Below are 12,208 nucleotides of genomic sequence, written 5' to 3'. Positions count from 1 at the left end.
ATCCCAGGTGTGACCAATCAGAGCTCTGCATTCCCCTGGCCACAGTGACTGGTTCACAGTCAGGCCAGTGACCTCAGACCTGGATGAACAGCGCATTGCAGCTCTGAGACGGGATCTGGCCAAAGTGGAAAGGGGATTGAATGAAACACTAGGATGTAAGCCTGGGAGCTGATCGGGACCCGAAGGAGGGGCGAAGCCCCCTCGGAGGAGAACGGAAGCCATGGAAGAAGGAGAGAGACTACTTACGGGGTCCAGGGGTTTGGATCGGGCCCAGGTCATCACCGTGGAAACTAAAATAAACACCTTTCGCTTCTCAAAGTGGCTGACTTCCTCATTCAGTGCTGCGGGGCCAAAGAGCCAGCGTTACTTGGATCCACACAACGTGTGCACTTTCGAAGCCACCTGTACTGTTAGTGGGACTGGAAGCGACTCCTTTTTCCAACTTAACGCCAGGGTGGCATCCCCTCCGACACTGGGCTGTGTGTCCCGTCATGGCGTTCTCTGGCGTTCTCCCTCCAGCCCCCTGACCTCCTCTGCGCCCAGCGGAGAACCTGCGCTCCCTCCCTCCCTGAGCCCGCAGGTGTGTGCCCTCACCTGGTAGGAGGGCAGTGATGGAGACAGTCATGGCGGATGTGGATGGGCACGACTCATGGGCTTTATGGAACGCTCACCATATGAAATAGGTACTGCCCTGACCTCTGCTCTACAGGGACGGAACGGAGGTCCCGTGTGCCCAGGATCATGGGAGGAAGGGGTGGGGCTGAGAGCCCAGCCCAGGCCGCCTGGCTGCAAGGCCTGTGCTCTCTCTCCAGGCTGTGGGCCCAGCTGCGAGGGGAGGGAGCGGGAGGCCCCAGCAAGGCTGCGGATGGGGGCTGTGGGCGACCCAAAGCAGAAGGGAAGGCCCTCCTGGGAACTCACATAGAGCAGCCCGATGGAGCCTAAGCCCTTGTGGAAGGAAGTAATTTGGGGTGTGACCCCTTCCCACTTCCCTGGGTGGGGGGGAGCACTGTGCGGCCGGGTGGGGGGGGGGCTGGGGGCGTTGTGGGGGTGCGGGATGGGGATATAGGACACGGTGGGTAGAGGGGGAGCATTTGATTTCCAAGGGGTCTGCCACTCTCCAGGGGGGGCTCCCCGCACATCTAAGCACCGACTCTCCTTGGATACTTTGCACATGGGATTCCACTAAAATGTTTTTGATGGGGTGTAAAAATCCCAGAAAAAGAAACCAAAAACCTAAAGTGAAGGCTGGTTAAATTGTCAGGACCTAAGTGACACAGCTACTCATAGTGTAGTCTCACGAGCTGATTCCTTAAACAACAAGCAAAACAAGGAACTGCCGACACCCTGAATCTATTAAACGGGCGGGTTCGACAGAGTGAGAAAGTACCCTGGGATTACATCTAAGAGCGCCACGTCCGCATGTTAATCCCACTCGGGTGTTAATTTCAGCTCCTGTCTTGATTCTATTAACAAAGACGGCCTCTTCCGTTTGCTCTCTCAGCCTCTCTCTCTGGTGGTTTCATCTGGCCTACTTTGTGGATGCCGGCGCCTCAGAGCTGCTCTAACTGGGCTGTCGCCTGGATTTATCATCTTAATGGGTCAAAATGATCTGCTTGTTCGCTGTGGACAAGCACATTTCACCCACATGCGCAAACATTTTCTCTCATTTCTAATACTGTTTTCCTTTCTCCTATGTCCTTTTACCTTCCTTTCATAGTATCTGAAAGGCGAGGTGGGAGAATTCTTTTATATTAAAACGTTCACATCTATATATATAAAAGCCTAAGTGACCATTAGGACCAAATGACTGGAACAACCGGAATAACCGGTTGACCAATCGCTATGATGCACACTGACCACCAGGAGGCAGACGCTCAAATGCAGATGGTCAGTGCGCTCCCACAGCCAACCCCCCACAGTCCCTCCCCCCTGGGCCCTGATCAGGGGGTGTGGGGGGCTGGCAGGCCAATCTCCCGTGGCCCCTACCCCCCTCCCTGGGCTGGCCAACCTCCTGCAATCCCTCCCCTCTGCCAGCCGGCCCCCCCCACCCCAATAGGCCTTGATTGCCGGCCAGGTCAAGGTACCCCACCTTTGCATGAATTCATGCACTAGTAATTTAATAAAACATTATTAAGAAGTAATACAGCCCTAACCGGTTTGGCTCAGTGGATAGAGCGTTGGCTTGGGGACTGAAGGGTCCCAGGTTTGATTCCAGTCAGGGGCATGTACCTTGGTTGCAGGCACATCCCCAGTAGGGGGTGTGCAAGAGGCAGCTGATCGATGTTTCTCTCTCACTGATGTTTCTAACTCTCTATCCCTCTCCCTTCCTCTCTGTAGAAAATCAATAAAATATATTATATAAAAAAAAGAAGTAATACATATCCATTGCAAAACTAAAATGAAACAAAACACCCAAATCTAAGAATGTGCCTCAGGTAAACCGACAAAGTCCCACCCCCACCCCACTCCCCCTTCTCCACAGCCCCACCTACCGCCTGCTCCCAGGTGACCCTGAAGGCAGACCAAGGGCCTCTGACTATACTTCCTTATAGACACAATCACTCTATATCTCAAAAATGGGGTAATACTGCCACCACCTTTCCACCCAATAGAGAGGTAAAATTTTCTTATATAAAACTCCTTATCAGAATGAAGAAGGGGTCGGTAAAACATGCTCCGCTCTTGAACACCCATGAAAGGAAATGCCGTGATCAAAGTTTGAGAACCAACTACATTCCCTTGAGGGGCACTGGTTGGGGAGCCCTATGAGGGGCCGAAGGTCACCTGTCATAGCAGGAAATCAGTGGTCAGTGTCTGAAATTCACAATCAGGGGACATCAGCGCAGGCATTTTCATGTATTAAAAGGAACAAGGGGGTTAAAGGAGGTTCCTTTTAGGGAATAGGGATGGGATGGGAAGAAAATGCAGGGAATTGTTGCTCTTTATTCTAAGCCTTCCTGTGCCTTTTAATTTCCCTTTTTTTTAAAAGATTATTTATTGATTTTAGAGAGAGAAAGGAAAAGAGAGAGAGAAATCTTGATTTGTTGCTCCACCCACATATGCACTCATTGGTGGGTCCTTGTAGGTGCCCTGACCCGGCCTGGAACCCGCACCCCGGCATATCAGGGTGATGCTCCAACCCACTGAGCTACCAGGCCAGGACTGTGCTTTTTAATTTTCAAACCCTGTCCTGGTTTAACTTCAGGAAAAAACACACAACACAAAGCATTAAAAATTTTAAGAAAATTGCAAGGATTCATTACATAGAAAAATCAATTTCCAAAGCCTGGCACAAAATAGGAACTCGACAAACATTATGTCTGATTGCTACTGTAGGCGGTGCAATTATTTCAGGAGGTGCCATTATCCATCATCTGTACGTATTTGCCAAGGGACGGAATGCCCCCAGCAGGCTTCCGAAAAGCTCTGTTCCTAAAAGATGGCACAATGTTCACGTTTTTGATTTGTATCGCATTGAATGAAATTTAGGCCCAGAGTTACAAAGAGGAGGGAGATCAATCATGTTAAGCTCCCGAGGAATCCCTCCCGCCCACGGAAGCACTATTTCATCACGATTTCCCGGAATAGGCAGACGCATTCCTGAGGCTCTGTTCCATTTCTTTCCTTTAAGCCAACGTGTGGCTTTGCTGTTGATATTATCAGGGGTTGGCAAAAGTACTGCCTGCTTTTAAAACAAGATTTTATTGCCCAACTGGCATGGCTCAGTGTTTGAACATCGACCTATGAACTAGGAGGTCACCTTCGATTCCCAGTGGTGGCGGTGGGGAGGGGCATATGCCCCGGTGTGGGCTCGATCCCCAGTGGGGGCGTGCAGGAGACAGCTGATCAGTGGTTCTCTCTCATCATTGATGTTTCTCTCTCTCTCTCCCTCTCCCTTCCTCTCTGAACTCAATAAAAACATTAAAAAATAAAACAAAATTTAATTGGAACCAGACCATTCATTTACATATCGTTTATGCTCTGTTCTGGCGATGATGGCAGAGTAGTTGGCTCGAAAAGCCAAAAATGTTTACTATCTGGCCCTTCACAGAAAGAGTTCGCTGGCCACTGATCTAAACAGTCTAAAGCAAAGATAATGAGGTGCAAAAAGCATTGGAAAGTCAGGTGTTTTGTGTCTTTTTGGCTGCCCCAGTCTAGAACAACGATTCAGATAAGCTGATCTACTTTCTTCTTTGCCCCTGACTTAATGAGGAGATAAATTACAACGCACCGAATTGCTAAACAGCACCTCGTCCTTCTAGAGTTGAGGGTCCTAGAGCTCATCACTTTCCCAGAGCATTTTAAAAGCTGCAAGCAGCCCTAGCTGGTTTGGCTCAGTGGATACAGCGTCGGACTGCGGACTGGAGGGTCCAGGGTTTGATTCCAGTCAAGGGCACATGCTCAGGTTGCAGGCTCGATCCCCAGTAGGGGGCGTGCAGGAGGCAGGCCATCAATATTCTCTCTCATCATTGAGGTTTCTATCTCTATCTCCCTCTGCCTTCCTCTCTGAAATCAATAAAAATATTAAATAAATAAATAAGTAATTAAATACATAAAAGCTGCAAGCATTCCCCACAGCCCCCCTACCTCTTGCCATCTGGGGGCATTTGTTGGCCTGAATCAAACCCTCACAGTTAGAAATACTTCCTCTCCTCTCAAAGTCACCTCCCGCGATGCCTTTCCGGTGAATGTGCCATTCTCTACCCCGCGGTCAAGTTTCTCGTGTGTTCCTTCGCACTCTTTAGGCCTCCAAGTGCCTGGTAGGTACAATCTTTTTCTTATTTGTTATGTATCTTCCCATTACAGCCAACCGCACCTCCTTAAGCAGTGCCTGCAGAATGAGTCAAGGCCACGTTTAGGAAGTTAATGTTTCCTTTCTTTTTTTAAAAAAAAATATATTTTATTGATTTTTTTTACAGAGAAGAAGGGAGAGGGATAGAGTTAGAAATATCGATGAGAGAGAAACATCGACCAGCTGTCTCCTGCACGCCCCCCCACTGGGGATGTGCCCGCAACCAAGGTACATGCCCCTAACGGGAATTGAACCCAGGACCCTTGAGTCCGCAGGCCGACGCTCTATCCACTGAGCCAAACCGTCTAGGGCTGTTTCCTTTCTTTCAATGATAAAGAATATCCTGTTAACATAATTAAACAAGGAGGCCCATTAGACGGAGGTGGTTCAGATACCTTCGCAGCCTACGCCAGCAAACCCACAATGAAGCCAGTAACTGCCTCCAGGTTAGGAACGCAAGCCCTGGCTGGGAGCTCAGTTGGTGAGAGTGTCATCCCGATACGCCAAGGTTGTGGGCTTGGTCCCTGGTCCGGGCACCAGTGAAGGCATAAATAAGTGGAACAGTAAAATAATATTTCTCTCTTTCTCAAAAAAATCAATTAAAAAAAGAAATAAAAAATGTAAGGGCAACCAATCACAGCCCACTAGGCTCTTCCACATAAGGTAAACGCTTCAGCTATAGCCAATCAAGTACTTTCTTTGTTTTTTTTTTCCTGCTTTTCTCTAGACAAGCCTTCCCCCAGCTCCTGTGGACGGAGCACTCTTACCCGCTTCCAGGTTGGCACTACCTAATTTGAATTGATTTTTGCTCGAATAAACTCTTAAACATTTTAATATGTCTTTGTTTATCACAGGCATATCCATTAGCCTGATTTCATTTTGGGTTTAGTAAGTCTAGCTTCTAATGGTCCTAATTTGATGACTCTTAAATGACTCTTCAGTAAAGTAAATTACACCCAAGGGGTGTCCCCAGAGATAAAAGGGTCCCCTCACTGACCGGACACTGCCCAGAGGGCTTCCTCCGCTTGCTTCGGGCTCTCAGTGATGTTGTAAATAATGACATCGCACTCCAGCAGGCGCATGAGAAGTTCTTCTCGAGAAATGTCCTGGGAAGAGAACCGACAGTCATTTGTTCAAGAAGCTGATGAAGGATCAGTGATATGTAGATGGAATAACAGTTTCCCAATGAGATACCCTGCACGGAAGAATCCCACTGAAAATATTTGCAGAAGGAGGGTTCCTTTTGAAATGAAATTTTGGCTCTCTGCTGTGGGTGGTTTTCAAATAACAAAGACACTTACGGAAATAGCTGGGAACAGATGATTAAAAAGTTGCATGATGAGTAGGTATGCTGTTTACACCCCAATTCAGAAGGGAAGAATTAGGACACACTGGGGAAAAAACAGGGGGAGGCATTCAAAATTCACTCAGACTCTCTGCAAGATTATTTGAGCGATTATATATCTTGAGTCACTCAGAAGTGCTGATGAGTGATTTATGGGGATTGTTTCAGCATCCTTGAGATGGAACTAATCCGTTCTCTTTCTAGATGTAAGGTATCTTATTACAGTTGACTGTTGGGAATATTTTAAAAATGCAGAAACTTTTAATGGTTAGAAATATAAAGTTCTTAGATTTGACAAAAGTAACTGGGGTGATCATCGTGTTTGTTTTTTTTTAACGTTTTTTAATTTATTTTTACAAAGAGAGGAAGAGGAGGAGGAGGAGGAGGAGGAGGAGGAGGAGGAGGAGAAAAAAGAGAGAGAGAGAGACTGATGTGAGAGAGATCAGTTGCTTTCATATACACCCTGACTAGGAACCTGCATCCTGGGCATGTGTCTTGACCGGGAATCGAACCAGTTACCTTTCGGTGCAGAGGACGATGCTCAACCAACTGAGCCACACGGGCCAGGGTGACCATCGTGTTTTAACTAGCTATTCCTCGCTGTGTGGATGCCCACACATAGCACATTTCCGAGTAGAGCGATAGCGAGAGTGGGTGTTGAGATAACCACACGAGGACAATGCATTTCCAAACCAGCACTTGCATTTGTCATGTGTAGGCAGCAGTGTTTCTCAGTGAGACAGCAATATAATGGCACGTTATTCCAAAGGAGGTTTCCCTTCGCAGATAGCGCCCACCATGGCCCAGGGCTGTACTGGGGTCATGCAGGGAAGAGTACATTTTAAATACAGTATATAGAGAGAATGTGAGGAGCCTGGAAATCCAAATGAGACTCATACTTCCAGGAGTGTCTAATTTAAATTCTTATTTTTTAAAATATATTTTTATTGATTTCAGAGAGGAAGGGAGAGATAGAAACCCAACATTGATCGGCTGCCTCCTGTACGCCCCCTACTGAGGACTGAGCCCAAAACCCAGACATGTGCCCTTGGCTGGAATTGAACCCATGACCCTTTAGTCCACAGGCTGATGTTCTATCCACTGAGCCAAATTGGCTAGAGCTAATTTAAATTCTTTAAAATCTCAACAGCCCCGGCTGGTTTGGCTCAGTGGATAGAGCGTCGGCCTGGGGACTGAAGGGTCCCAGGTTCGATTCCGGTCAAGGGCATATACCTTGGTTGCGGGCACATCCTCAGTAGGGAGTGTGCGGGAGGCAGCTGAATTGATGTTTCTCTCTCATCAATGTTTCTAACTCTCTATTCCTCTCCCTTTCTCTCTGTAAAAAAAATCAATAAAATATATTAAAAAAAAAAAAAGTCTCAACAATGGTGGTTCATTTCCTTTTTAGGACAAAGGCCAGCCCCCACCTTGCCCCTCACCTTCCCAAGCCCCACACATGTGCAGGAGGTGGGGAATGAGAAGCAGAGCAAGGACATGCTGTAAGGGGGTCTTGTGGTGGTGGTGGTGGGGGGGGGGGGTTGGTGACGCTTCCCTTTGTCTGCTCTCAGCAGAAACCACTAGGACTTACGGAGTACGTCTCCAGGGCAAAGTCGGGCGAGGGTTTTCCGGGTGTGGAAAGCGTGCCCACGATCTGGAACGTGCCCTCCTTCAGTTTGGATGAGGAGGCATCTGGTATAGCTGACTTGCTCTCATCATCCTCTTCTTCTTCTTCCGTCATTTCTTCAAGGGAAGCCCCGACCACACAGTTCGATAGAAACTGCAAGACAAGAGCGAGTTCCCCAATACTAAGAACACCTTGGAGTCAATGAATGATGATTCTAAGAACCTGCCTTTCGTTAGGGTTGCTAGAGGTGCCACACATGAAAATGAAATGCATTTTTAAAAAAATATATTTTTATTGATTTCAGAGAAGAAGGGAGAGGAAGAGAGAAACAAAAATATCAATGATGAGAGAGAATCATTGATCGGCTGCTTCCTACACATCCTCCCCCTTCTTCCCACTGGGGATTGAGCCCAGCAACCTGGGCATGTGCCCTTGACTGGAATCAAACCCAGGACCCTTCAGTCCGCAGGCCAACACTCTATCCACTGAGCCAAACAGGCCAGGGCTGAAATAAATTCTTTTTTTTTTTTTTAAATATATTTTATTGATTTTTTACAGAGAGGAAGAGAGAGAGATAGAGAGTTAGAAACATTGATGAGAGAGAAACATCGATCAGCTGCCTCCTGCACATCTCCTACTGGGGATATGCCCGCAACCCAGGTACATGCCCTTGACCGGAATCGAACCTGGGACCTTTCAGTCCGCAGGCTGACGCTCTATCCACTGAGCCAAACCGGTTTCGGCTGAAATAAATTCTTTAGAATGAGCATCACCATGTATGGCTTAGCTTATTTGAATGTCTAGAACAGGGGCGGGCAAACTTTTTGACTCGCGGGCCACAATGGGTTCTTACACTGGACCGGAGGGCCGGAACAAAAGCATGGATGGAGTGTTTGTGTGAACTAATATAAATTCAAAGTAAACATCATTACATAAAAGGGTACGGTCTTTTTTTTTTTTTAGTTTTATTCATTTCAAACGGGCCGGATCCGCCCTGCAGGCCGTAGTTTGCCCATGGCTGGTCTAGAAGCTCTTTCCTTGACTTTAAAACATCCTGTCCTAACCAGTTTGGCTCAGTGGATAGAGCACTGGCCTGTGGACTGAAGGGTCCCAGGTTCGATTCCAGTCAAGGGCATGTACCTTGGTTGCAGGCACATCCTCAGAAGGGGGTGTGCAGGAGGAAGCTGATAGATGTTTCTCTCTCATCGATGTTTTTAACTCTCTATCCCTCTCCCTTCCTCTCTATAAAAATCAATTAAAAATATATTTTAGCCGAAACCGGTTTGGCTCAGTGGATAGAGCGTTGGCTTGCGGAATGAAAGGTCCCAGGTTCGATTCCGGTCAAGGGCATGTACCTGGGTTGCGGGCACATCCCCAGTAGGAGATGTGCAGGAGGCAGCTGATCGATGTTTCTCTCTCATCGATGTTTCTAACTATCTCTCCCTTCCTCTCTGTAAAAAATCAATAAAATATATTTAAAAATAAAAAAAAAATAAATAAATAAAAAATATATATTTTTAAAAATCCTATATAATAAAAGCATAATATACAAATTGACCGAATGGCGGAACAACCAGTTGCTGTGATGTGCACTGACCACCAAGGGGCAGACGCTCAGTGCAAGAGCTGCCCCCTGGTGGTCAGTGTGCTCCCACAGGTGGAGTGCCACTCAGCCAGAAGCCAGGCTCATGGCTGGCGAGCACAGCAACGGTGGTGGGAGCCTCTCCCACCTCTGCCTCAGGTGGGTGGTAAGGAGTGAGGGGTCCCAGACTGCAAGAGTCCCAAACTGCAAAAGGGATGTCGGGCCTAAGCCAGCAGTTGGACATCCCCCGAGGGGTCCCAGACTGCAAGAGGGCACAACCCAGGCTGAGGGACCCCCCCCTCAGTGCACGAATCTTGTGCACCAGGCCTCTAATATATATATATATAATTGGTTTTAGAAAAAAAGGGAGAGGGAGAGAGAGAGAGAGAGACATCGAGAAAGAATCATTGATTGGCTGCTTCCTGCATGCCCCCTACTGGGGATCGAGCCCGAAACCAGGCATGTGCCCTGACTGGGAATTGAACCATGACCTCCTGGTTCATAGGTCAATGTTCCATACTGAGCCAGACTAGCTGGGCCTTCCCTTGACTTCTTAACCCCAACAGAAATTCCTTCCTTCTATTCATGAAATTATTTCCCTTCCTTTTCTCATAAAATCCCTTTGCCTTCACCCCCCTAATTAGAACACTATCTGGGCTTCTCCCAGAATCTGTGATTCTTGAACAGCTACTTTTTTTTGGATCTCAAATAGACACTTATTGCCTTTTACTCAGCTTTTCATTTTTAGGTTAATAGTACAGACAACAGCAATTACTTGGCATTGGAGAAAGAGAGGTCCTAGTTAGTGAAGGAAAAACCAGAAAATTCTGTTATTGATAAGCTTTTGAAAAGATACCTCTACAAACTAAAAGTTTTATTCTGCAGATACACTGTTCAGAAATAATCAGGGATCAAAACGAGATAAAGTAAAAAGTTACATTCTCTTCCTTCTCTCCCCCTTCTCACCTCAATCATGTCACCTCCCTTTTTAAATACTCCAGTGGCCTTCATGGGATGAGAATATAAGCCAAGCGCCTAACCCCGCACGATCTGGGCCTTTGCGCTTGACTCTCCTTCATTAATTTATGCAACAAATATCGATGGGGTGCTGAGCATGTGTGAGGCACTGTTTAGTTGCCGGGCAGGGCCACATTTCATGGGCTCTTTCCTCCATAAGAAAACACTAAGCCCTAGCCAGTTTGCCTCAGTGGATAAAGCGTTGGCCTGCGGACTGAAGGGTCCCGGGTTCGATTCCGGCCAAGGGCACATGCCTGGGTTGCCGACTCGGTCCCCAGGTAAGGGGCGTGCAGGAGGCAGCTGATCAATGATTCTTTCTCATCATTGATGGTTCTATCTCTCTCTCCCTCTTCCTTCCTCTCTGAAATCAATAAAGAAATATATATATTTTTAAAAAGAGCTCAGGCTGTGGATTCAGAGAAGACCTGAGATTGAATTTTAACTCTGCTACTTCTGAGCTGAAGGACTTTGAAAAAACAAACAAACAAACAAAATATTAAAAATTAGACTTTACATGTGTGTTGCTATATAGACAAACATAATCTTTGACCCTCAAATTTCAGTTGCTTCCTTCTGATTTTCAAAGAAATGGAAACATTTTTGTGGGCCCCAAAGTCTCCTGGGCCCTGGGCCCTGGCCACTGTCTGCTACACCAATGAATCAGCCCTGGAGCTGCCGGTCACTGCCCCATCCCAGGCCACTCTGTCCTCTGAGAAGGCCAACCTGACTTCCATTTCGGGGCCTTTGTCCTTGGCGTGCCCTGAGAACTAGTTCCTGGGGCTTGCTCCTCGCCCTGGGCCAGATTCAAGAGCTGTTTTGTGCAACTCTGTGTGAAGCCGCTGCTCTCGCCCACCAGTCAACGTTTGAGGTCCTCTGGCCTGCAGAGTATTTATCACACATTGAAATATTTTGTTTATTCTAAATACTAGTGATTGTCTTCTTGGAGACACAGGGTCCAAGAGGGCAACAACCTTTTTTTGGTCTTATTCATTGTGATATTCTCTGTTGCCTGCCATTGTGTAGGTGGGCATGAATGAGTCCCATCCAAAGAGGTGATACTAGTGAAGTGGCTTGTGTATCCTATGAGGCATTTTCTGTGTATAGAATATCTATCTATCAACCTATCAATCAGTCTATCTTTTCTATATCTATTTTTTTGAAAGACACACAGAAGTACATACTACCTCTGTCTTTTTTTTTTAATTTTTAAAAATATATTTCTTTATTGGTTTCAGAGAGGAAGGGAGAAGGAGAGAGAGATAGAAACATCAATGATGAGAGAGAATCATTGATCGGCTGCCTCTAGCATGCCCCCCACTGGGGACCGGGCCTGCAACCCTGGCATGTGCCCTTGGCCGGAACAGAACCTCGGACCCTTCAGTCCGCAGGCCGACGCTCTATTCACTGAGCCAAGCCGGCCAGGGCTACCTCTGTCTTTTTAATGCTTCTTTTCTTTAAAAAAATTTGGTTATTGTATTGTTTTAGTTTTGTCTTTGTTCCTTCTTTCCCCCTTTTCTGATCATGTGATTTCAGTCTCTTCTAGGAAATACCTATTATATAAATACATATAATATTACATATATTGTACATCATAGATAATGATGTGCTGTATAAGACATACTATTTCTACATATAAATTATATAACTAAGTCTATATATTTTTGACTGATCAACTTTAGATGATGTGCTGGGTTGACCAGTGTCCCCTTCCCCACAAATTCCTGTCCACTGGGAATGTGTGAATCTGACCATAGTTGGAAAGAGGGTCTTTGCAGATGTGATCAGGTTAAAAGAACTTATGCCAGGTCGGGGTGGGCTCTAAGCCAATGACTGGTGTCCTTATCAGAA

General features: G+C 46.7%; 1 protein-coding gene across 2 annotated transcripts in view; it reads right to left on the bottom strand.

Moving 5' to 3' along the window:
- Positions 1-12,208, bottom strand: part of AK7 (adenylate kinase 7) — a 41,878-nt gene that overhangs the window by 28,173 nt on the left and 1,497 nt on the right. For both annotated transcript variants that reach the window (XM_059686058.1, XM_059686061.1), the window contains exons 2-4: positions 7,726-7,914; positions 5,790-5,898; positions 247-341 (exon numbers count right to left, since the gene is read on the bottom strand). In XM_059686058.1, coding sequence (XP_059542041.1) covers positions 247-341; positions 5,790-5,898; positions 7,726-7,914 — 393 coding nt within the window. The remainder of the gene's footprint in view (positions 1-246; positions 342-5,789; positions 5,899-7,725; positions 7,915-12,208) is intronic.

Source organism: Myotis daubentonii, chromosome 1 (genome assembly GCF_963259705.1).
Source record: "Myotis daubentonii chromosome 1, mMyoDau2.1, whole genome shotgun sequence".
Taxonomy (NCBI): domain Eukaryota; kingdom Metazoa; phylum Chordata; class Mammalia; order Chiroptera; family Vespertilionidae; genus Myotis; species Myotis daubentonii.
The sequence above is the reverse complement of the archived record's forward strand: the minus strand, read 5'-3'. Positions and strand labels throughout refer to the sequence as shown.